This window comes from Hemibagrus wyckioides, linkage group LG11, assembly GCF_019097595.1.
Source record: "Hemibagrus wyckioides isolate EC202008001 linkage group LG11, SWU_Hwy_1.0, whole genome shotgun sequence".
NCBI classification, from domain to species: domain Eukaryota; kingdom Metazoa; phylum Chordata; class Actinopteri; order Siluriformes; family Bagridae; genus Hemibagrus; species Hemibagrus wyckioides.
Genome location: NC_080720.1, coordinates 9,917,558 through 9,943,536, shown reverse-complemented (window position 1 = coordinate 9,943,536; position 25,979 = coordinate 9,917,558). Strand labels below are relative to the sequence as shown.

The 25,979-nt window shown below is 39.7% G+C and overlaps 2 protein-coding genes across 3 annotated transcripts; both read left to right on the top strand.

Moving 5' to 3' along the window:
• The first annotated feature begins 2,800 nt into the window (after positions 1-2,800).
• On the top strand, positions 2,801-13,212 carry prkcda (protein kinase C, delta a). The gene is made up of 18 exons (XM_058404123.1): positions 2,801-3,052; positions 5,674-5,802; positions 5,893-6,092; positions 6,178-6,244; positions 7,840-7,999; positions 8,120-8,151; positions 8,239-8,324; positions 8,403-8,532; positions 8,616-8,716; positions 10,102-10,186; positions 10,276-10,406; positions 10,530-10,703; positions 10,853-10,944; positions 11,035-11,097; positions 11,703-11,841; positions 11,944-12,132; positions 12,226-12,354; positions 12,453-13,212. The coding sequence occupies exons 2-18, from the start codon at positions 5,694-5,696 to the stop codon at positions 12,609-12,611; spliced, it is 2,046 nt and encodes a 681-aa protein (XP_058260106.1). The 5' UTR covers positions 2,801-3,052; positions 5,674-5,693; the 3' UTR covers positions 12,612-13,212.
• A 2,831-nt stretch (positions 13,213-16,043) lies between these two features.
• Positions 16,044-25,929, top strand: ddi2 (DNA-damage inducible protein 2). 2 transcript variants are annotated; one of them, XM_058402454.1, is made up of 10 exons: positions 16,045-16,503; positions 17,075-17,201; positions 18,927-19,172; positions 19,277-19,403; positions 19,794-19,921; positions 20,254-20,382; positions 20,878-20,981; positions 21,395-21,587; positions 22,204-22,254; positions 22,938-23,077. In XM_058402454.1, the coding sequence occupies exons 1-9, from the start codon at positions 16,366-16,368 to the stop codon at positions 22,212-22,214; spliced, it is 1,203 nt and encodes a 400-aa protein (XP_058258437.1). In that variant the 5' UTR covers positions 16,045-16,365; the 3' UTR covers positions 22,215-22,254; positions 22,938-23,077. The 2 variants fall into 2 exon arrangements, with proteins under 2 accessions (XP_058258436.1, XP_058258437.1); XM_058402453.1 differs by lacking the exon at positions 22,204-22,254 and having other exon boundaries at positions 16,044-16,503; positions 22,938-25,929.
• The last annotated feature ends 50 nt before the right edge of the window (positions 25,930-25,979 follow it).

The window sequence follows — 25,979 nt, the reverse complement described above, 5'->3', positions numbered from 1 at the left end:
ATTATCTGTTTGTAGTATATAGATTGGGATCAATATACAAAAACCCTCATCAGATTAACACCTTTGTCGTAACCTAGCTAACATACAGTATGTGTTTCATTAAGACTCATGTAGAAAGGAAATTCCAATTCTTTATATATTATCATTTGTCTGCATAATGTTTAAAATATATTACATTTAATCGCTTAAAAACTTGCATGTATATTAGACGTTTCTTAAAACCATGAACCTTTTGTACGTAATTGTAAGAATACCTGGTAACTCATGCCCATGTAATATGTTCATCATAATTTAATTGTTAAAAACATGTGCATGAACACATCTTACATCTTACATTTGATTAGATATGCTGTCTATGGTAAATGTGGATTTAATGTAGTACATTTACAATATGTAATGAACCTCCAAAGCTTTGAGAATGATAGAAAATTGAAAGATTCAGGGATGTATGTGCAGTGTGTATATTTCAGATGGCCAAGTATGTAAACCGAAAGGCATATATGCACTTACAAGGCAAATGAGTTATGACAGGGTTAATAAATGAAGGAGAACTGGACAGAGTGTGTATGAGTCTGAGGGAGAGAGAGAGAGAGAGAGAGAGAGAGAGAGACAAAAAAGGAAATATAGGGAGGGCAGGATAGTTAGAATGACATTGTCCTGGCATTTCTGGGTCTTTAAAGTGCCTTATGTTCCTCCGCATTGCAGTACTGAGGGTTGGGTGTGTATATTTTTTTCTACAGGTAAAACCTCATTTGTTCCTCTGGTCACACTGTTACGCGTTACGTGTAAGTACACCACACTACATGACAATTAATAAAGGTTGGGTTTTTGTAACACCAACCACAGGTACAGTTCAGACCAAACACATGACCTGATTTTAAAAAGAATAAAGGTTATAACACAGATCGGCTCTATAAACATTTTGAGGTTTTCCTTCTAGTCATGTCTGACTTATGCACAAACCTAGGTGTTGTTTTCTTTTTCCAGCCTTGTTTGGCGTGACCCTTGGATAAATCTGCAACTTCCCGTGGCTCAATTTCAGCCTGAACATACAAGCAGCACAGACATATAACACTTTCTTTCTTAGGAGACGCTAACCTAATTTGGATTGGTTTAACCTAAAAAGTCACCCCGGACTTTCCATGTGTAATTGATTTGTGTTCTTCGGACATTTCACGTGTTATGTTTCAACACATTTGTACTGCATGTTTTTATTTTCATGTAATTTCTACACATTATTAATTCTTTTCTACGTGTGCTTGTTTTCACATGATGATGATATGCACCTTGATCATGTAATCAGGAGGGAAATAGATACATGTGATAATTACATGTGTATTTGAGATTTGAGTTTTCTTGTAAAGGTTTTGTGCACGGCCTTTGACAGAGATAATGCAATGTCTTAGATATTTGACTATTCGAATCTTTTTTCAGCTACCCTGGACCTTCTCTGGCTTTGAGGAACTCTTTCCTGTCCTCATTTGGAGCAACAGAGAGGGGGAGCTGACTTCTACTGTCGAGCATGCACAACATCAGAGGCACCACCATCAGCCCTGCACAGAATGTTTACACAATACTCCAAACTGTGTGTTGTTGAATATGGAACTGTCTATTATCATTTTCTTGGATGTGAAGGATCTAGGGCCATCCAGGCACAGTATTGACTCAATTTCAAGTATTATAACCTCATGATGTTGTTGCACAGGAGCAGACATCTACACCAGTTAAAAAGTTCATAAAGATGCTGTCAAAGTTTTCATGTTTGTGTTTTGTGTCTATTAAAAGCAAAACAGTGTGTGAGTTATTTAATACAATGCTGCTGGTTCAGCTGGGGAGTAGCTTTGAAAGCCAATTCAGCCCCCTTACCACCCCCAGTCCTGCGCCAAATATCTAAAGCACACACACACACTCACAGATTGCGCTTTGCTCACCCACACACTCAAATCTAGGCCATACACTCCAGCACTGTGGACATGCAGGGACTAAATCAGGACAAGGCTGCTCACACACAGTAAAAGGAACATTTTAATAGCAACAAAAATTACTCACTAAACTGGTAATCGTTTTAATCAGTCGAGTGTACAGAGAGAATGTGTTCACATGCATGTAACATGTGCATCGAAAGATTCCCCATCGCATTCTGCACTCATGAACACTCTCACTGTTTAAAGCAAAGCAAATTCCATCAGGTTGACAATCTTTATACCTGGCTTTGAGAATTTTAATGATACTGTAAATAACATCACTGACTGCCCTTTCCACTCTCAAACATGAGGTAATACAGGCAGACTTCCATACTTGCTCAGTGGAGTGTCAAGGATTTAATCATATCAGATGAGAATAATGTATATAGATTGATTGATAGAGAGAGAGAGAGAGAGAGAGAGAGAGAATGAGAATGCAGTGCACTGGCTTGATAAATACTAGAGATTTGAATCAGCATGAGCTTGCAACCATCAGATAAGTTTGCTTAGGAGTTATAGACCTCTCACGACACAAGTGAGTGAAGCGTTGCCACCCCAAACCTCCAAGGTTCTCGGTTTGACCCTGAGTTCTTGTGCACATTCTCCCCATGCCCAGAGGGATTACCTCTGGCTTCTCAGATTTCTTCTAAAACAGTCTATTGTTATGAAGGTAAGATACTGAAAGCATTTCTTAATGAGTCATCTCAGTGGTGAGGTCAGAAATAGCATGACAGTGGTTATTTTAATCATCAAATATGTTCAGGATTACAGGTGTGGTGCATGGGCGTCAACACCTGAGTCGCCGAGTGCTGCCGCATATTTTCACGCACCTGTAGTAATAAGAAGAAATGACATCTTAAAGTCCAAAACCACATGAAATCGTGTGTCAAAAGTTGTGCACTATGATTTGCATAATCTTTACTACACAGTAAGTGTGCGGTTTAGGACGCAGCCACAGAAAGAGCGCGAGCACCTGGGCGACGTCACTCCGCCCTACTTGCGAGCTTGCACTTCCTCCAGCGCTGCACAAGGCGAGAACAGGCGGAGGGGCGCGAGGACGAGGAAAGCCTCTCTTTCGGAAGAGAGAGGTAAGTCGGACAAGCAATGTCATGGTGGCTTTTAAATTCTACAGGTTTTCTGTTAATGGCATTGGATAAGTGGGAGTGCGAAAAGCTTGCTTCACTTCAGTGAAGGCTGTAAGCTTCTCTGTCTTCAAGGAGTTGTTTCTCAGAGCTGAGTCACAGTGTGTGTGTTTTTAGCTGGGCTTATCTATATCTCTCTCTCTATATGTATATGGGTAAACACTCTGAGTCTTTGATTTTTTTTATTTTTTTATTTTAATGTGTAAGACTTGGATTCTAACAGACTAAGAGCCGTGCACGACAAATATCTTGCGCAAAGAAATAGAAAATCTTTTTTTTGTTGTTTTGGTCATTTTGTTCACTCTGTAAATGGTGAGCTGCTTTGAGACTGGACCTCTTTCGTCCTAAATCTAAACACTGTACACTTTTAAGAGCTTTCGTGTTTTGAAATTGCATCCTAATCACACCAAAACATCTGGATTTTTTGTCATTTATTTTGTCAAACGTGGACCAGTGTTTGGAAATAATAGGACACATTAATTTTATATATATATATATATATATATATAATGTTTACAAACTTGTATGTATGTATGTATGTGTATATATATATATATATATATATATATATATATATATATATATATATATATATATATATATATATGCACGCACAAGTTTTGAAACAACATTTCAAAACAAACAAAGAAGGACAGATTATGATTAATATTTGGACTAATTGACTTTATGGTGGAAAAGATAGATTACAGCTTTACAGCTCCGAGCATGTTGCTTGCAGCTGTCAGGAACAAACAGGCTGTAATAAACCGGTGGATGTCTTGCTGCTGCATCTCAAATGTCTCCTCCAAACACCATTCACTACAATCTGCATATTTGACTTGATGGTGGGTTGTTGCGGAGAGCAACATCCTGTTGCTGTTGCTGTGGTTGTGTCTCACATCACCACAGTATCGGGGAAGCTGACTTCCTTTCCTTTTGTCATACAAACACATGTGTGCTTGCATACACCCAACACGTCACTTGAAATATATTCCTCCCTATGTAGCACTATAAACCTTTTGAGCTATCATTATGGTCACAACGTTGCTTTGGAAATGTTTTATTTCTGTGCAGATTTACCTGGGTTTTTATTAGACATGTGACTTTGGAACAAACCTCAGCAGATTCGGGACACCTATCGGTTGCTTCATCCATCAGAGTGCTGTGTTGTCTTTTATGACATTTCTCTGACATCTTAGTATTTCATCAGTGTTGGCATTTGTAATAAAGAGCTACATTAACACAGACACGTTGTGAAATTTACTACCAGGTTACTCGTCTTGAGACTGAGAGCAGTTGGAAAGACTTCTGGCGATTATACAAATGCATCCAAATCTTTTGCATTTATTTAAAAGTTTCCTTTAGAAAGACACAACTATGTGTTGGGCTGCATCACACCACTGTGTCTATAAGGACACACCCTTCAGTGTTTTATTTCACTCTTTTATCATCTGACTGCATAGGTCTTCTCATTTATGCTATATTTTGCTACTAGGCTAATGCCAGTTGATTAAAAGGTCCAATAATGACATTTTACCTTAAAACATTTTACCTTAAACATCCATAACCATACAATTATCTGAACTTACAAAATTATCTGATTGCAGTATTGCACATTTCCTCACAGCAATGTTATAACCAAGAGTTGAACCAAAGGCAAAAGCACTGAAGTGCCAGCTGTAGTTTGGGACGCTGCTCGGGACACGAGTCACGCTTATCCTTATTGCATGTAGGATTTTGTTGTGCTGTTTGATCTGCGTGTAGTCAGGTGTGTTGTCTCTAAAGAGTTGAGAATATGCACCCAGTCTGGATTTGTGAGGGTGTTGAGTAAGGAGTGAACAAACTAATTACTTGTGTAGCTTACATTTGGGATTATCACCTATCTACCACATGCATAGAAAAATACCACTCCTACACATCGCTTGCGTGTATGTGTGTGAGCATGCGTGCACACTCACTGTTATTTTTTTTTTCTTCAAGCACACACTCTTGATTTAAGAGTGCACAGGGAAGAAGCATTGTAATAGTATCGCTTGCTTGAGGTTTGGAGTTCAGTGTGTTTAGACATGTCCTTGGGTAAACATGTATAGGAATGTGTACAGGAATGTGTACCATACCTGTGTGAATGTAGACTGGGTTGGCCACTTTTAAGGTATGTGCTAAATAATTTCTAAATCTGTTTTTAACACATGCATCATATGACCAGCTGAATACATGACAATGCCCAGCGTGATTGTGTACTGTTTCATTGCTGTTCCTTATCTAGTCCATATTCTCTAAAGAGAGAGAGAGAGAGAGCATGTCAGCATTATAACTATAAACAATGAAGACAATCCCAAGCTTGCTTTCTACATGTGCCATATATTAAATTTGGAAACAGAACAAATTGCCGCTTTCTTGTTTAAAGACGCTGATCATTCACTTTAGGTATTGTTTGTGTGTTGTTAAAGCACACTGTGATCATGGTGTGGTGGCTGCCATGATGATTGTCCAAATAGTCCTCTGCAAGTAGGTGTTTCTTAGAGTTGTGCATTTGTTCAGCGTCAGTTTGTGTTGCTTGTTTGCAGGCTGTTTGTGAGCGGTCACCATGGCCCCCTTCCTGAGGATCGCCTTTAATGCCTATGAATATGCTGTCCTGTCTCCAGTGGCTGAAGCGCCGTTTTGTGCAGTGAAGCTAAAAGAATCGCTAAGCACAGGTGAATTAGTGAGTGTGTATGTGTGAATTTTAATCGTGGGTGGGTTTTCATTCTCTAATACATGCAGTCTTGATGCCTCTCTCTTGCTAGATCGAGGGAAGACTCTGATTCAGAGGAAGCCTACAATGTTTCCAGCTTGGCGCTCCACTTTTGATGCACATATTTATGAAGGACGCGTCCTCCAGGTCCTGCTTATGCGCACTGCTGATGAGCCCTTAGCTGAAGTCACACTTGGTGTATCTGTTCTTGCAGAGCGGTGCAAGAAATCCAGTGGGCGCTCAGAGTTTTGGGTATGTAGGTGTGTGTGTGTGTGTGTGTGTGTGTGTTACATAGTGTGTATGGAGGTATATTTAAACCCATTCTGTCCATCTTTAGGTTGATCTGCAACCTTCAGGAAGAGTAATGATGTCTGTTCAGTATCTCCTGGAAGATACAGACACAGGTGAGATTTTAAAAAATGTACTGTATAGTCTCATTGTGACTCTCTTTTAATAAAGAAAATAAGTGCGTTTACATGGGTCTGCATAAAGCAAACATACTAATAATTGTTTAGGTACAAGCAGTTATATTTTATCTTAGTGAATTGTATCATCTCTACTTTTCAAAATTAGCCAATGAAGTGCAGAAGTGCTAATAAATTACCACAGAACAACAATTATATTATCTACCAAAAAGTATGTTAAAATATAAAAACGTTATATATAATCAAAAAAAAAAATTTATGTGAAACTTAACCTTTAACAAATGTCTGTAGATGGTCATAAACACCGATTAGGCATAACATTATGACCACCTACCTAATATTGTGCTGGTCTCCCTTTTGCTGCCAAAACAGCCCTGACCCGTCATGCACCGTGTAATCTGACACCTTTCTATCAGAACCAGCATTAACTTCTTGAGCAATTTGAGCAACAGTAGCTTGTCTGTTGGATCGGATCACCCTGGCCAGCCTTTGCTCCAGACGAGCATCATTGAGCCTTGGCCTAATATTGTGTTGGTCCCCCTTTTGCTGCCAAAACAGCCCTGACTCATCAAGGCATGGACTCTACCAGATCCCTGAAGGTGTGCTGTGGTATCTGGCACAGTATACTTACAGGACGTAAAGGATACTGACCACAGCAGACCTGGTGAGCACCCCCCAAGAGCTGCAGTTTTGGAGATGCTCTGATCCAGTCGTCTAGCCATCACAATTTAGCCCTTGTCAAACTCGCTCAAATCCTTACGCTTTCCCATTTCTCCTGCTTCTAACACATCAACTTTGTGGACAAAATGTTCACCTGCTGCCTAATATATCCCACCCACTAACAGGTGCCATGATGAGGAGATAATCAGTGTTATTCACTTCACCTGTCAGTGGTCATAATGTTATGCCTGATCGGTGTAAATATTTATTGGTTCATTGCCTCTAGGTTATCATTTGCTTGATCTCAGCAAGTTGGACAGTGTGTATTAGGTCATGTTGGGGATGAGATGTCTAAAAAGTGTTGTTTCCCATGAATGATTTTATTAGTCATGTCTGAACACCTCTCTCCTACACCAGTCCTTCTTGCTTGGTCTTAATTCCATAGGAACTCTCTGTGCATTTCTAATCTGCAGATTGCTTTAACATTCATCACTTCTGGTGTCAACATCACTGAACAAAACTGAACACAGAAATCAGGCTGTTTTTGTTCTATACCATGATGTGTCAGAGATATGTCATATTGTTGCTAGCTGCGTGGTTTCTTTGCCTGTAGAAACCCCATTAGGTTAACTATCATTCTGTATCAAGATGTCTGGGGAAAGGGGTCTGACAGCTGCACTCCAGGAAGAAGGTGGTGCCACACTGACAGGAAATTATTAGCTTTGTGCAAGATGACAGTGTCTGATTTCTGATTCCTAGTTCAGATAAAAAAAAGAGGAGTTAGGTTTTGTCCATGGCTTTTATGTTAACACATTTTACATCTTCCTTTACTCTTTCAATATTATTTCAGTGTTCTTTCTCCACAAGGTCTATTGACATGCTCTTTTTCACTCTCCTTTTTCTCTACTATTCAGAGTCTCGTCAGTCTGTAGTTTCAGAGGAAGAAGCTCCGACTTTAAATCGGCGTCGTGGGGCCATTAAACAGGCCAAAATTCACTTCATCAAAAACCATGAGTTCATCGCCACCTTCTTTAGACAACCCACTTTTTGCTCTGTGTGCAGAGACTTCGTCTGGTGAGGCTGTGCACGTGTGTGTGTGGGTGTTTTTGTGTAAGAGACACTGTGAAAGTGTGTCTTACATATATAAGTATAACGAAATATTAGTGCATTAACTCTAAGGCTTTTATTTATCAGGGGATTGAACAAGCAAGGATACAAGTGTAGACGTAAGTATTATTGTCTGCATGCATTCTTTCCAAGTAATCTTTTATAAATGATATATTTTTTTACTTGCAGTGCTTTTGTTTTCACAGAATGCAATGCAGCTATTCATAAGAAGTGTATTGATAAAATCATTGGCAGATGCACTGGCACAGCAGCCAACAGTCGTGACACAATGGTATGTGTAACATTCTCAGCATGTCGACTGTTTAGGTATTTTCCAGTTAGCTGACTGTATGTTTGGGTGTGGATTCAGTTTCAGAAGGAGCGCTTTAAAATTGACATGCCACACCGCTTTAAGTCCTACAATTACATGAGCCCCACCTTTTGTGACCACTGTGGGAGTCTGCTGTGGGGTCTCGTCAAGCAGGGACTAAAGTGTGAGGGTGAGCAAGACATCATGACCTTGTGCATGCGTTTGCATGTATGTGTGTTTCTGAGTGGTTCTGATTGTCACCATTTTCCCCAGATTGTGCTATGAATGTACATCATAAGTGCCAAACTAAAGTGGCTAACCTTTGTGGAATCAACCAGAAACTATTGGCTGAGGCTCTCACACAAGTGGGCCAGGTGAGTGTATGTGTGCGTGTTAAAAAAAAGGTTATAACAACATTGTTTTCAACTTTCATTCATTTCATTTATGGCATTTGGCAGGTGCTCTTATCCAGATCATCTAAAAGTGCTTAAAAGTCTCTATCAAATGAATACATCGACACTGGTTCAATAGATCACACACTTAGGATACCATCAGCCCAAAAACTCTTATTATACCACAGTTTTATTTGGTAATACATAAAACAAGCAGGGAAAATGAGAGCTAGTTTAAGTGTTTCAGGAGGAAGTAGGTCTTCACTTAACATGGGGAAATTCATTCCACCACCTCGGTGCAAGACGAGTCAAGACAACAGACAAGAGTCTTGATGTATACCTCTTACCCTGAGAGATGGTGGGACCAGTCAAACAGTGCTAGTAAATCAAAATGAGCATGCCGCAGTGTGAGATATGATAAAATCTTTGAAGTAAGTGGGTGTTGGTCCATTCTTAGCTTTATGGGCAAGCATAATTGTTTTGAATCTGGTGCATGCAGCTACCAGAAGCCAGTGGAGGGAACGCAGCAGTGGGGTGGTGTGTGAGAACTTTGAAAGTCACACAGCTGCGTTTTTGGACTTGGCAGCAGCGAATTACAGAAGTCCAGTCTCGAAATGACAAGAGACTTGAACAAGCACCTGAGCAGTCTGTGTGGATAAAAATGACCGAATCCTTCTGTTGTACAGAAGAAATTGTCGATTTTTAAATCTTTCCATTTCAATCTCTGTCTACACCATTTCTAGTGAATGTGGCATTTCTATCAGTGATTTTGAACAAGAATGTCAGTGTACTGAGAGACCTGACACTATGTTGAATGTAAATCTAATGGAAACTTAAGGGCAGGTGTTCTGCAACCCAGTGATAATGTAGTTATCTTAAAGGGAGCCAGGCATGAGTGAACATGTTTATAGCTTTCTGCATTTATGCATTCATGCCAACATTCAAAGCATTAGATATAAAAGTATCTCAAGATGTTCATGCTTTTGCCAAGCACTAATTCATGCCTCTGAAAGAAGATAACATATGATACAAATTCAGAGGTTATTTAGCAAGTACCCTTAACTAAAGAAAGCATTTCACTATAATACAATGCCTTGTGTACATACTGTTAAACTTTAATTAGATTTCTACAAACAGGTTATTTTCTATACAAGCAGAACATGCACATCTTTATTTGTAAATTTGACATGCCATATTTTACCCTCACTTTAGTATCATGGGCTATCTAGACATGTAATCCCAATTATATCCATCTCAGGTTCAGACTATAACACAGCAAATGAGGTTGTTGAATATTTAAGCCATTATACATGTTTCGCAAAATGTTTATTCCCTACTCCATATTCACTTGTGCGTTTGCCCTACAGAAGTCCACAAAGAAGCCTGATTCAAACACACAGGACAGTGGAGTTTACCAGGACTTCAACAAAAGCCCAGGACCTGATGTTACTGGTCAGTGTGTGTGAATAATAATTTATGAGAGAAACAGTGATTTACTTGGAGGAGATGATGATGATGATGATACTGATGATACTGTGTAGATGGTCCCCTCTATGGTCGTATATGGGAAGGGTCAAGTCCTCACCCTTCTTCTCGGATCACACACCAAGCATGCATCACAGCTGAGCACTTCACTTTTCATAAAGTCCTGGGCAAGGGAAGCTTTGGCAAGGTATTGCCTCCCTGTGTGTCTCTGAGTCTTCTGATCCCTTCTCTCCTCGTTCACTTTCATTTGGCATTTTGTCTTCTAGTGTGTCTCCTAGTATGTCATCTCCATGTCCTGTGTCTCTTTCAGGTGTTTCTGGCTGAGTTAAAGACTGGTGGAGAATGGTTTGCTATAAAAGCCCTAAAGAAAGATGTGGTGTTGATGGATGATGATGTAGAATGCACAATGGTGGAAAAGCGGGTGCTGTCTCTGGCCTGGGATAATCCATTCCTTACACACCTCTACTCAACTTTTCAGACTAAGGTAACACAGCTATTTAAACACTTCAGAATTAATGCAGTACTGTACACACATTAGTCCATATACAGTTGCTCTTGCTGTGTATACCACCTAGCTTTTGTTATTGCCATTCAGTAAGAACAATATGGATTATTAAACAATCTGTATGTTAGGAGCACTTGTTCTTTGTGATGGAGTATCTGAACGGAGGAGACCTGATGTTTCATATACAGGAAAAGGGACGTTTTGACCTCTACAGAGCCACGTGAGTGTGATTTATTAAAACAACATTCACACAAAATCTGCTTATATCTCTAATAGATATAATACAATCATTTCTTTTCCTTTGCTTTAGATTCTATGCAGCTGAAATCGTGTGTGGTCTACAGTTCCTGCATGTAAAAGGCATCATCTACAGGTACATCTAAGGCTATAAATCCAAAAGACAGTATATAGATTTTTCAGAAATTCTGTTAATTAATGTTGTTTTTATAATCAGGCACAAGATTTGTTTTATTAAATGAAAGTAATTTTTCCTTTTAAAATGGGGAAAAAAAGGACAGCCGTGTGAAGGGACGAAATAGTTAATCCATCAGAAACAACAGAATCCAATCGCATGTGGACATAAAAATAATAGTGAATAGAAATGTAATCAAATATCAAAATACACAAAGGCTAAATAGGTTAATATTGTTAGGATATAAAAAGCTTTCTGAGATTTAAATAGTCAGGTATCATGTAAGCCTGATTTTAATTCGATTATTTCCTCTAAAGATCCAAAACTCTGTAACCTCTTTAGGCTAATTAAACTAAACTGCTAAATGTGTTAATCTCCCTTATATGTTCACATCAGCTCTTAGCAAAAAAGGGTGTTGATGTGAACATGAACCAAATAAACTAACATATTTGCTTGTGCAGCTATAGTACAAACATGCAGCGACTTGTGAGCATTTGCTTCCATTAATAAACACAAAAGGTGCGTGTTTGGATTTTACACCACAGCATTTCCTTTCTCCTTCTTAGGGATCTAAAGTTGGATAATGTAATGCTAGATGGAGAGGGACATATAAAGATTGCTGATTTTGGTATGTGTAAGGAGAACGTCTTTGGAGACAATTTTGCCTCAACATTCTGTGGAACCCCAGACTACATTGCCCCAGAGGTATGAACAAGGCCTAGATGAATTTACTGTGGACTTTAATGTTCTCTCCTAATACATGGTTAGCTGAAGCGCCTGTGTGTGTGTGTGTGTGTGTGTGCCCAGATCTTATTAGGTCAGCAGTATACGTTCTCTGTGGACTGGTGGTCATTTGGTGTGCTGGTGTACGAGATGCTGATTGGTCAGTCCCCTTTCCATGGCAGTGATGAAGATGAGCTATTTGAGTCAATCCGCATGGACACGCCTCATTACCCCCGCTGGATCACAGTGGAAACCAGAGACATGCTAGAGCGGGTATACACTTATACATACACGCACAATTTTAAAAGTTTAAAAAAAAATTTAAGTTTAAAAATCACTCTTTTTTCCCCCTTTCTAAATCTCTAGCTGTTTGAGCGGGACCCTTCTCATCGTTTGGGTATTGTGGGTAATATCCGCGGTCATCCATTCTTTAAGACTGTTAACTGGCCTGCTTTAGAGAAGAGAGAAATCGAACCCCCTTTCCGGCCACAAGTGGTATGATTTTATATTTTATCACAAATATGGAGCCTAAAAAAAAAACTTTGTTCCCCTCTTTATTATGCATCTGATTTGCTGTTGTTTCCTATTTGCAGAAATCTCCCAATGACTGCAGTAACTTTGACCGAGAGTTTTTAAGTGAGAAGCCCCGCCTCTCTCACTGTGAGAAAGGTTTGATTGACTCAATGGACCAGACCGCTTTTGCTGGTTTCTCTTTCATTAATTCTAAAATGGAGCTCCTCCTGCAGAAGTGATGGAACACACCTCCACTACTTAGCATGGGAGGAAAAGGTCCAATATTATTATATTTAAGACCAGTATTTTTGTGTGTCACAGACAGGTCCACTAGCTCTCCTTTCTCAGAATAAAGTTTTTCATTCATGGGTATTTAGACTGCAACATCTTAGATAAATAAATTTTAAACACTGAATCATAACATCACATTCCGTCAGGTGGTGTAGGGGTGATAACCAGACCTCCAATTTAGGTACTCCATTTTTTGGGACTCTGTAGACCTAGTTTTATTCAAATAGTTCTAGTAACCCATTTATTCTTTCATTAATCATGTATGGATAAACAATGATAATGTTTTTACAGAGATAAGGTCAGATATCGGAAATGAATAATAAAAAAAAAGTTGTAGGAAAGAGGAAAGGACACAAGAGAGAGCCCTTAGATTATATTATATGTGGAAAGTGTGCTTCTGAGGTTGTCTTGCAGTGTTGTATGACATTGTGCTGTGAATTTGTAAGGCTGTAACTTGACATCTTTGTGCATATGGTGCATTTCATGTCGTGCAAACAAACTCGGTCCTTGTGTCTCTCTGTATTGTTAGGAATTAAAGTAATAAAACCATGGATTTTAATATGTATATTAATCAAGCATGTTTGAGCAAATGTTTAACCTTAATTTAAGCTTGTGAGTCTCGTACTGTACACTGTAAATTAAGATGATGTACATATATCTGGTAGAGGTGCTCTTGGCTTGATGTATATGCATATTATTGCGTTAAGTTATGTTTATTATCTTCCATTAAACACGAGCACACGATCAAACATACAACGCTCTATATTTACCGTGATTTGATTGGTCAGAGATAAGGTTTGGTGTGGTCCTGCGACTGGTACAGAAGACTGCATAGTGAGTCAGTTATTTACTTTTACTTCTCAGTATTAAAGTTGATAAGGAAACAAATGAACCCCGTAACGGGATTTGTATAGTCTCATCTGTTTATTCAGCCTCAGTAGCCTCTTTATCCTGGTCATGAAGAAGAATTTGGAGCCAGTCTGCTGGCAAAGCTGGATCACGCAGGTAGAATTCACCCCAGATGGCACAGCAGTCCATTGCAGGGCACCATGCCTACACACATTAACAACAAACAGCACTGATTTAGCACACCCAATCCAGCTACCTATATGTTTTGGGAAGGGGAGAGGAACATGACGATGAACATGTGAAGCTCCACACAGACAGTAACTTGAAATGAACTGGGAATCCTAGAGCTGTGAGGCCGCCATATTGCCTACTGTGCCACTATGTCTTAAGGAAAACTTGCTATGTACATGAATAGAACACATTCAGTCAGATATGCACTTTCAAAAACTGCATATAAAGGAAGCAAATTACTGTTGTATTTGCTTTTTTTTTTCCAAATCCTATGAGCAATAAAAAACAATCATTTGTTCACAATAACCAGTGTTACTGTCCAACTGTACAGGCTGTATACTGATAACTCTCTCACACTGAAATAGCTGTGGGGCTTACGAATGGTTTGAAATTGTACTTTCTTCAATACACAAACACAGAGAGGTCATGTCTTAATATAATCCACATGTTAAAGCTGTGTATTGTGTAGCATTTTTATGTTTTCATAAGAGAAAAGCAATTCACCTGAGCTTATATGTTCATATTTAAGGAGGCCTACACCTTCCACTTTCACTGGTCATCTACCTCACAGTAAAAGAAGAAGATGTAATATTTTGTTATTATTACACATGAATGGATCATTCTTCTATATCATATGCGCTGTATATAAATTTTAAACTTTTTACTCTCGAATGATCCAAAGCCTGACTGGAATTCAGCTAAAATGTTGGTTAATTGCGCCATCTTGTGGACGATTTAACTCTGAAGGCAAACAAATGATAAGCAGACTTATTTTAAATCTGTACTGAGAAGGTTATCATTTTCTCAAAAATGAAACCTTAGTTAAAATGAGTTTGTAAATGTATATACTACATATGTACACCGTTTATATACACTATATTGCCAAAAGTTTTGGGACACCCCTCCAAATCGTTGAATTCAGGTGTTGATTTTCAGGGGTTGGGCTTGGCCCCTTAGTTCCAGTGAAAGTCACTCTTAATGCTTTAGCATACCAAGACATTTTGGACAATTTCATGCTCCCAACTTTGTGGGAACAGTTTGGGGATGACCCCTTCGTGTTCCAACATGACCTGACCTCAACCTGTTAGAAAACCTTTGGGATGAATTAGAGCGGAGACTGCGAGCCAGGCCAAAACTGGGACGTCTGCATTTACATGCACATGAATGTAATACGTAGTTGGCCCGCCCTTTGCAGCTATAACAGCTTCAATTGTTCTGGAAAGTCTTTCCACAAGGTTTAGGAGTGGGTTTATGGGAATTTTTGACCATTCCTCTAGAAGTGCATTTGTGAGGTCAGGCACTGATGTTGGATGAGAAGGCCTGGCTCACAGTCTCTGCTCTAATTCATCCCAAAGGTGTTCTATCAGGTTGAGGTCAGGACTCTGTGCAGTTCCTCCACACCAAACTCACTCATCCATGTCTTTATGGACGTTGCTTTGTGGACATTGCTTTGTGCACTGGTGTGCAGTCTGCACTGGTGTGCAGTTCCTGGAACAGGAAGGGGTCATCCCCAAACTGTTCCCACAATTTTGGGAGCATGAAATTGTCCAAAATGTCTTGGTATGCTGAAGCATTAAGAGTTCCTTTCACTGGAACTAAGTGGCTAAGTCCAATTCCTAAAAAACAACACCTGAAGTCAATGATTTGGAGGGGTGTCCCAAAACTTTTGCCATTATAGTGTATATTAAAAATGTATAGATTCAACATTCTTGCTTCTGTGCTTTACTTATGTTTCTTATGTTACTTATGTACTTGTGCTATAAATAATTCTGATATCATAGCATGTAACAGTATATAACATACTGTATTCTTACCATCGATATGGTGTATATGATTAATTCTCATCAATTTTTTTTAATGATTATTGCTTAATGTTATAAATATTTTTAGGTAAGGTAAATGGCATGTACATAGAATTAATAGTAAGATATATATGGTTTTGTTTGTTAAATGTTAATAATATTTAATTTATCCAGTCTATTTCTTAATCCTCATTCCATCAAGTGTATATTGTTGAATAATAATATTATTATTATTATTATTATTATTATTATTATTATTATTATTATTATTAGCTGTGAGGTTTTTTTTTAAGGCTCGTGTTTTGGCGTTTTGCTCGTGCGTCCAAAATATTACTTCCGGTTTCACGTCAAATTCAGTCACGCTGTTCACGAAGCAGCTTCTCTGACCTACAAACTATGCGAACAGCAGGGACATGCTACAGCATGGTGTGCAGATCAGCGGGCTACCGCAAAGCTACGTTTGAAGTCGCACACTATCGCGCTTCAGGTTCAGTTTACGGTTTTCACTCTGAAAGCAGGTGTTGTATGTATATATATATATATGTGTGTGTGTGTGCGCGCACGCGCGTGCGTGTGTGTAAAACGGCTTCTTTGGAGTAAAGTACACCGCTGTTTGTTTCCATGCGCACTGGGATATTGTGTAAGCAGAGAAGTGTAAAAGAGGTGTAAGATTCAATAGAGTCGCTGTATGTGTGTGTGTGTGTGCGTGCATGCGCGTGAGTGAGTGTGTATATGAGAAAAAGAGAAAGAAACTGAGAGAGCGCGAGCTGCTGAATCAGCACACACTCGTGTCCCAGGCTGCCTGCGGTGTTGTGTAGCGATGCTGCTGACGGTGTTTTGCGCTCTGAGGGACCGCGGAGAGACCACCTTCGCCCTCGATGTCTCTCCAGAGCTTGAACTCAGGGATTTTTTGGCTCTTTGTGAACTCGAATCAGGAATACCAGCTGGAGAGATTCAGGTAAAGCTTACGAGAAATAACTGAAGTCAGTTAAAGGTATAGCGGTTTAGCAGCGCGGCTAGCTTTGGCTCGGTAGTTTGTACAGTAGCAGTTAGCTTACACAGCAGGGACCCGGCGTCTCGGGCTATTAATAGTGCTAAAGTCTCTAACTCGAGTTTAAAGCCCCTCTAACGGATACACTTAAAACAAAAAAACTGAAGAGAAATGTGTGTGAAATGTATATGGCTGTAGTTGGCTGGGTGTGACATTTAACCAGTAATGCTAGTTAGCTTGGTGCCCTGATTTAACGAGTTGAGCAATAACCATAACCTCGTTAACGGACGCGTTGTTTACAAGCAAATAGTAAACAACTGCTTACTCTGGTCATCGTAAATGTCAGTCAGGAGCTGTTAAACTCTGAGAGGGAAAGTCGTAGCTTTGCTTCTCCTGTAAAGACTCTACGCGGTTTGCTGTTTACTTTCGCTTTAGCTTTCTGGCATGTGACCAGAGACGAACTCGTAATCTGTGTCCCGTGTCCTGTTTGACTAAATATACCTGACTGTAAAGGTGTTGTTGTTGTTGTTTCCTGCAGATCTCCTATGCAGAGCAGCCTCTGAGAGACCTCACCCGAGCCCTGGGGAATTACGGCCTGAAAGATGGAGATGTGGTGGTGTTGAGACAAGCTGAGAGAAGGCCAGCGGCTCAGCCTTCCTTCCCAGGTACATCCATTTCCAGTTTATCATTTTTAAAACATGGTTGTTGTGTTGATGGAGGAGTCTAAAAGGAAAACCTGCCATGAACGACTTGCATATTGAGCATTTTCACTCATTATCTTTCACTTTTTCTTCACACAAAGAGAGCAGTGCAGCAGAGCTTTAATCATTAGAGCTTTGATAATCCAGCTCCTCAATTGTACACTCCGCTCAAACAGATCAGGTTCCAAAGCTTCGGCTCTAATGTTGAAAATGCCGTCCACGCCATCATGATCTTATACACTATATTGCCAGATGGGACACCCCTCCAAATCATTGAATTCAGGTGTGGTTTTTCAGGGATTGGGTCTGCCCCTTTAGTTCCAGTGAAAGGAACACTTCATGCTTCAGAATACCAAGACATTTTGGACAATTTCTTGCTCCCTACTTTGTGGATGACCCCTTCCTGTTCCAACATGACTGCACACCAGTGCACAAAGCAAGGTTTAAAAAAGATGAGTGAGTTTGGTGTGGAGGAACTTGACTGGTCCTGACCTCAACCCGATAGAACACCTTTCGGATGAATTAGAGCGGAGACTGGGAGCCAGGCCAAAACTGAGACATCTGCCTTTACATACACATCAATTTAATATGGAGTTGGCCCACACTTTGCAGCTATAACAGCTTCAACTCTTCTGGGAAGGCTTTCCACAAGGTTTAGGAGTGTGATTATGGGAATTTTTGACCATTCTTCCAGAAGCACATTTGTGAGGTCAGACGCTGATGTTGGACAAGAAGGTCTGGCTCGCAGTCTCCGCTCTAATTCATCCTAATGGTGTTCTATCAGGTTGAGGTCAGGACTCTGTGCAGGCCAGTCAAGTTCCTCCACACCAAACTCACTCATCCATGTCTTTATGGACCTTGCTTTGTGCACTGGTGTGCAGTCATGTTGGAACAGTAAGGGGTCATCCCCAAACTGTTCCCACAAAGTTGGGAGCATGAAATTGTCCAAAATGTCTTGGTATGCTGAAGCATTAAGAGTTCCTTTCACTGGAACTAAGGGGCCAAGTCCAACCTCTGAAAATCAACATCTGAATTCAATGATTTGGAGGGGTGTCCCAAAACTTTTGGCAATATAGTGTAGATTGTTCACTAGCTGAGCTTCTGTTGTACTGTAAATCAGCTCAGCTGGGACATTTAGCTGCATTGCATTCTAGAAATTTAATTATTTGATTTTTCTGTTGGATTTCTCACTGGAAATGTAGTGAGCTGTTTTGTTGTAAAAAGCCAACACAGAAACATGACTGTTACTTTACCCTTATGTTTGAGAGTTTTTTTCCTTTATTAAACTCTAGGGCAGAGTTCCTGGATGGAAGTTTTTTTTTATTAGACTGCTAATATTAGTTAGCTCAGCAAACTTATTTTTAAAAAGTTTTTAGCTTTTGTAAAAATGTAAAATAATATGCAAAGAGTAGTAGCAGATTAAATCTTAATCATGTTTAAGTCCTAAATAGTGACTACTGAAATTTGTGTTGCCAAAAATAAAAAGTGAGCTATTGTTGATGACTGGAGCGGTCTTTTCTTCTGCCATGATGAACGGTTAGTATGAAAGTATCAAAATTACTTCAGGAGTTTCCACTTTTAATTACAGCTTGAGGAGAAAAGGTGTAATTTGCATGGTAGTAATGACTGTAATCCTGATTTGAACATGAGACAACATAGGCATGACTATTGGAAAAAATTTTTCCCCAGGGTTGCCCCGCATCGATTTTAGCGCCATCTCAGTTCCCGGCACTTCTTCAAACCATCGTTCCACCACACCGTCTCAAAATCCCAGGGCTGCCCAGACACCCCTTGCTGCCTCCCCTGCCTCTTCTCCTCAGGGACTGGACAATCCTGCCCTGTTACGCGATATGTTGCTTGCCAATCCACATGAGCTGTCATTGCTGAAGGAACGTAACCCGCCACTGGCCGAGGCCCTGTTGAGCGGTGACCTCGGTGAGTACAGATGATTACAGTGAGCAGATGACAGCCCTTTATACATTGTGGTCAGTGAATTTTGCCATGAGGGTTTGTGACATTTTTCACTTTGTCTCTCTCAGAGCACTTCATGAAAGTGCTTCAGGAGCAGCAGCAGGAACGAGCCAGAAGAGAGCAGGAGAGAATCAGACTTTTCACTGCTGACCCCTTTGACCTGGAGGCTCAGGCCAAGATCGAGGAGGACATCAGGTACGACATGGGCTTTGTGTGTATATATTTGTGATCTAGTCCATAAGCTAATAATGCATTGTAAACCTTTCCGGTGCAGCAAAATAAACATCCACCACATTTTAATGCACGGCAATACATCAGTGTCATATTTTGAACATATAAACTTCAGTGGCACACTTGTGTAAAATGTACGTGGGCCAAAAATGAAATACTTCACAAATTACCATGCAGTGCTCAGTGCAACCTAATTTATACTACCTAATTGTAGTTGAGTTCAAGTTCATGCTGGGTCTTGACTAAAATAAGATCCATCAGATAATATCTGTTCATGGCATAAGTATGTGTGTGTTTGTAAACAAGGTCAATCAGCCCTTGGTAAATTGTGACCCTAATTGTGTATGTTCTCAGGCAACATAATATTGAAGAAAATATGACCATTGCTATGGAAGAGGCACCTGAAAGTTTTGGCCAGGTGGTTATGCTCTACATCAACTGCAAGGTTAATGGACACCCTGTGAAAGCCTTTGTTGACTCAGGTAAATTAGTGATCTTTTATCCTTGATGCACACAATGTCTTGAAACCTGCTTTCACTCTGTCAAGCAACAAGTTGCTCACGTTGCTTACAGTTTGCTGCTTTTGGACGTGTTTTTGTCCAGCTCTAACATTGACATAGTATTAGAAGACACAAATGCGTAGGTAAGAACTATGCAGGGCCATGAAATTTACATAGAAATGTCACTTATCTGCTTGTTATTGTGAATTACTTGCTACTGTAAAGGTATATAACTTTATACTGTGCTTTGTTCTGCAGTGTCTCTAATTTTAAGACTTCCATTATAACCGAACACATTCTCTTTCTCATCTCAGGAGCCCAGATGACCATCATGAGTCAAGCCTGCGCAGAACGTTGCAACATCATGCGTCTAGTAGACCGGCGCTGGGCAGGGATTGCTAAGGGCGTGGGCACACAGAAGATTATTGGCAGAGTTCATCTGGGTATGGCGTAGATTCAAGAGATGTGTAAACCTGTTGTTATAGGATGTTTTCTGAAGTAGGTCAAGGTTCTTCATGTTACCGTAAGGATAATGATAATGCCAGAAAGATCCTGCCTCCATTTTTCTGTCACAAATGTACATCTAAACAATGCCACAAATATGGTTGTGGCATAAAATGTCCAGAATTAAAAAGATGTTTTAAAACCTTTAATATATGATCAGAAATTTTAAAGCCAAAACAACTTTATTTTTTTCCCCTTAATCTGTTCTACTGAAATGCCTGTGCAACATGAATATTGAAGCTTTATGGGTTTGTTTGTTTGTTTGTAATGCTGATCTAAACGTAAACAAAATATGACTTGTCAGTGTACTACAGTGAATTAAGCAGAATTATTTTTTTCAATGTACTGTTTTGTTCACTGCATTCTGCTTTTCTGTTCAGTTTTGTATCGTTTCTTGCGTGTCCATTAGAATTTTATGTTCTTGTGTGCTCCAGCTCAGGTACAGATTGAAGGGGACTTCCTTCCCTGTTCCTTCTCCATTTTGGAAGATCAGCCTATGGACATGTTGCTAGGCCTTGACATGCTAAAAAGACACCAGGTCTGCTTTCACACTTTTTCCTCCAAAGTACTTCTTGCATTGCACTGAATCCAATAATCAGAGACTGTATGAATATCCTGCATTGACTTTAAGTTCTTTAAAATGATCACACATCTCTTCATTGTTACTGTTGCACATGATGACCATAATTTGGGAGCTGTTTTTTGACAACGATGTCCTAGAGCCTTTTGTGGAGCTAAAAGCGAAGTTCATAAACTAAACTAAACAACAAAACTAAAAGCACTGCAGACATGCTCCATTTTTTTAGTAACTGTTCAGATAAGTCATGGTAAACACTCTGTGAAGCTTACATTTGGCCTGCAGGGATATTCATTATTATTTTCATCCTAATAGCATGAACCTTTTAGGTTTAGTAACGTTTGTTTACCATCTGTCCCAATGCCTTTTTTCAGTGCTCTATTGACCTTAAGAAGAATGTGCTGCTGATTGGAACAACAGGGACAGAGACACGCTTCCTTCCTGAGGGTGAGCTGCCTGACTGTGCCAGACTGGCATATGGGCCAGAAGCGCGAGAGGACACTCGACCAGAGGAGATTGCAGACCAAGAGCTTGCAGAGGCGTTACAAAGATCCATACAGGACAACGGTGAGCTGCATGCATAGAGATAACATCTGTAATCCTGTACACTGAAGTAGACCAGTTTAATGGGCTTTAAAATAATATTCCAGTTTATTTTTCCCAGGGCTTGGTTTATGGTGATTTATGAAGCATGTTCTGAATTGTTTGCTGTGAAGCACTAGTAATGTTTCCATCTCACCAAGTGATGTACAGTGTGAGAGTATACCCCCCCACACTCAATGATATTCCTAAAACCTTAGCTATTTTGACAGAATCTCATGGAAATCCTGATATTGGCGATAAATATGTAAATATCCTTCTTCAGTCTTGTATTGGCACCATAACACATAATTTTTACATAATTATTATTCTGTTGCATGTATTTGTAATCTTTGTTTAACTAAAGTATTGTAAATGATTCTGAGATAAAATTGGAAACACTATAAATAAAAACTGTAACATGTTCACCTCGAACAGAAAGTGTGCGAAAGACACTTGGGGTCACACTGTACAAATCACATTACGAAATTTCATTCAACACCATTTTCTCTCTTAACTCCTTTCTGTCTCTGGATGTGTGTGATTCCTAATTTTCTGCCTCCTGTTGCATGCCGTGTGTGGTGTGTGCTTTAACCATGTGCAGGACAACAATGATGCATTGGACAGACAGCTGAACAGGGCCCAGCCTACCCAGGTACAACAGTCACACATGGCCAAAGGATCTGTTATTGCATACAAATTCTCTGAAACACCCTGATTACTACGGGAAACATTTAACAGAGTAACTCGCCAGAAGTCCTGTTTTCACTGCATACATAAATTCATAATGAGATTTAGTAGTCCAGCAAGTGTGATTTACACAATTACTTCCTGACAAAACACAGAAAGTAATATGGCAGTCGGCAATATCTTGACCATTAGTAAAGGTATAGAGAGGAACTGAAATGAGAGCCATTGTTAAAAAGGTCAATTTTTATTTTTCTTTGCAGAATTTAAATAGTTATTGCTGGCTGTTTCTTTCTGTCTGACAAACACAAAGCATATTTGCACTGATTTATATTTGTTGCACAGTATTCTGAAGAATGAAGATGAATTACAGTCGCAAGGAATTAACATTCATTACTCTAATGTTAAGAAATTAACATTAGAGTAATGAACTGGCCATTTCACTGCATATTTTCAAGACAATATTCTACATATGGCATGTGCAAGAATCCTCGAGTGCCAAGTGTAATTTACTACAATTTAACACATGCCTGGTTACAATTCCATGCATGGTTTGCTATGTTTGTTAACTCTGTTGCATGCTTTTACAGTATTGTAATCAAATGTATTTAACACATATAGACATAACCACTTTCTTGCCTTCTTTGCTAGAAATTGCAGATGGAAAAACTACCTCACCACAGTCCCCACCACTCCCACTTCATAGTTCTGTTCAGACGCCATCCACCTCAACAGCTGCCACTAGTCCTTATCGAAGTTTTACACTAGACCGCTCCAAGTCTGCTCCAGCCTCCGTTAGCCAGAGCCTGCCATCAGAGGCATCATTCAATCCATCTCAATCCCAGGGAGAAACAAAGTCATATCCACCTGACACCCAGGGCATGACTGAACCACACCCATTGTCTGCCTCATCCGTGCCCTTAAAAGTGGAAGAATCTTCTCAAGATCCTCCCTATGGGCAGGTTGATGGCTTCGAACCTCCGTCAACAGCATCACCCACTCTCCCTGCTCAGGAACCATTTTCTAGTACTGTGTCAAATGACAATAAAGGGACTAAATTTGTACTTTGTAGAAAGGCTGTGGCAGATTTAGATGCAGGGGAAAGCATTGCCTTAGAAGACGCAGAAGAACCTGATTCCCAGACTGGCTCCCAGAATGATCTTTGCCTTCAGGAAGTAGACATGGCCGATTCTGTTGATCCAACAATAATCAGTGTTGACATTCCTGATCCCTTCCTGGAGAAAGAACAAGGCGGCATAATGAAAGATGTTGTAAATGGTCAAACAGATCAATTTTCGGAGTTGACAACTCACCACAACCTTCCAGGTCCATCTAGTTCATCCAAAGATCCTCTTGTCCACTCAAAATCTGAGAAGAATTTTGAAACTAGCCTTTCTGTTTCAAAGAGTGAAATGACATCAGAAAGGGACCAGTCAGAGAGCGACATTATCCCTTCTCTGGCTCAAGCCCTCAAGGAACTTCACAACCTTCTAATGACTAACAGTAATGCTCAGGCCAGTGCCTGGAGCCCTCTATCTGCCACCACCCCAAGACCAGAAACTGATGAGATGGACCACAATCCAACAGGAAACGATTATACAAGTGTCAACCCAAATGTTATTTCATCATCTTACACTGCCACAACCAATAAAACAACAATTGCCAAATCTGAATACGATGCCCTAGAAATGGACGAAACCTTTGAAGGACTGACCGTAAGATCTCAAAGACAAGAAACCACTCAGACTAATGGGTTTACAAATATCAGCATTGAGGAAAATATGAGTTCCCTGGAGGAAATACAGTTCCCTGAAGAAAATCAGGTGGATGAAAATGGGGAAGACCTTATGTTGGAGCCAGAGGAAGCACCTCCAGCTGAACCATCCCAACCACAGTCCTTGTCTGTAGCAGTAGGTTCCTCAGCAGACAGTTCCAACCTTGTGCCTGTCGAATCCTCTCATCCATCAATACAAAGTTCCGGGCTGGCTCTTTATCCTCTTCCAGACGACGTCCAGCCTTCCACACTAACGGTATCTGGACAATACCCTGCAGAGCACATCCAGAGGATACAAGCAGCAGGGTTCTCATCTCATGAGGCAGCTGAAGCACTCGAACAGGCTGAAGGCAGTGTGGAACTTGCCCTACTGGTGCTGCTGGCCAGGAAGATATCTGTGCCCACCTAGACCCATTAAAGGCATATTTGCCTCATTACGTGGATTCTGTGGTCTTCTTCTGATGCCCCATTTTTTCTTTATTTGTGCTTAGTTTGTTTGTCATATTAAATCAGTATATATGTTTCTGTCTTGGCCATTTGCAAAAAAAAAACAGTGGTGCCTGAAGCTCCCCACTTCCTTTCATGGTTTAAGTTTTGAAAGGTTTACTGCTTTTAACTGCTGTCTGGTTTAAGTGGGTTTGCGTAGTGTTATCGATGGTTGTGTGCATGTAACTGGTCCTTTGCAAAGACCTGAAAATCATTTTATTTAGGATGACCATGATTCTGAATAGAGTGAATAGTGAATGGTATTTCACTAGAGTAGGGTATTTCAATAGAGTAACAGTGAATGGTATTTTAAATTAATCAGTTTTATGTCTCTTCTTTCACCATTATACTCTACCTACTGTGGATAACCATACCTTGCTCTTTAAATAAATTTTGGAAATAAAATTGGGTGGTTCTTGAATATGCAAAAGCATTTAGCAAAACAAACTGGCTCATCTGTCTTGAGACTTCACCCTTCGCATGTACTGGGTATATAGCAACCTAAGCAGAATAATTCTTGTATATAAAGGTCGCTAAGCCTAAGTAAAAAAAAAATATATAATGCTGGTGAATCTGCATGGGTATTACAATTTAGAACATAAATAGACTTAATCCATGTTTGGGAAGCCAGTGCAAATACAAAAATCATACAGCTGCTAGTTGATACTACTTTGCAATAATTACCAAATACTGCATCTTTATTTTTCTTTGACTGACTGCTGATTTTATATTTGCCAATCATGTATAACTTGCCCATTGTGTTTCGTTATGCTTAAATTGGTTGTCTTCAGACTTTGGAAACCATTATATTCTCCCCGGTGTTTCATAGTGTTGATACGTGTTCACCAGTATTTTCTTTTTCAGTCAGAATGAGGTTCAAGTCTAACGAATGGGAAATTATCAGTTGTGGGAGGAAGAGAAGTACCATCAGGAGGTCGGGGAAACTTAGGAGATTTCATATTTCATCACCATTTATCTATCTTTTACTTTTCAGGGATTTTTGATGCTACTTTGGTTGATATGAAACATGATCTTTGCATAGTGTGGTGTGAAACTTTAATAAAGGAATAATTAGAAAAGTACAATTAAGTGGTAGGGACCTGGAGGCCTGTTTGGGTTTCATTACTGCTTGGGCATCAGATCATATAATTAGATGGCATTTGCAGATTTGTGTATGATTCAATTCATGCTTATTTCTCCCCATGATTCATTATAACGTTCGGTTGAAATCCAGGCTGCTCTGTCAAGCTGTGTATAACCTGTCATTTTTTTTAAAGGTAGTCTCTGACTCGGCTGTGTTCACAATTTGGATGATTTAGTTTCAACTTGTATACAATTTAAAAAAAAAAAAAAACAAATAAAAGAAAACGTGTTTCTTTATAACTTCAGTGTGTTTCATTGTGTAATGGTAATTATTAGAGGCAGCGAGGCAC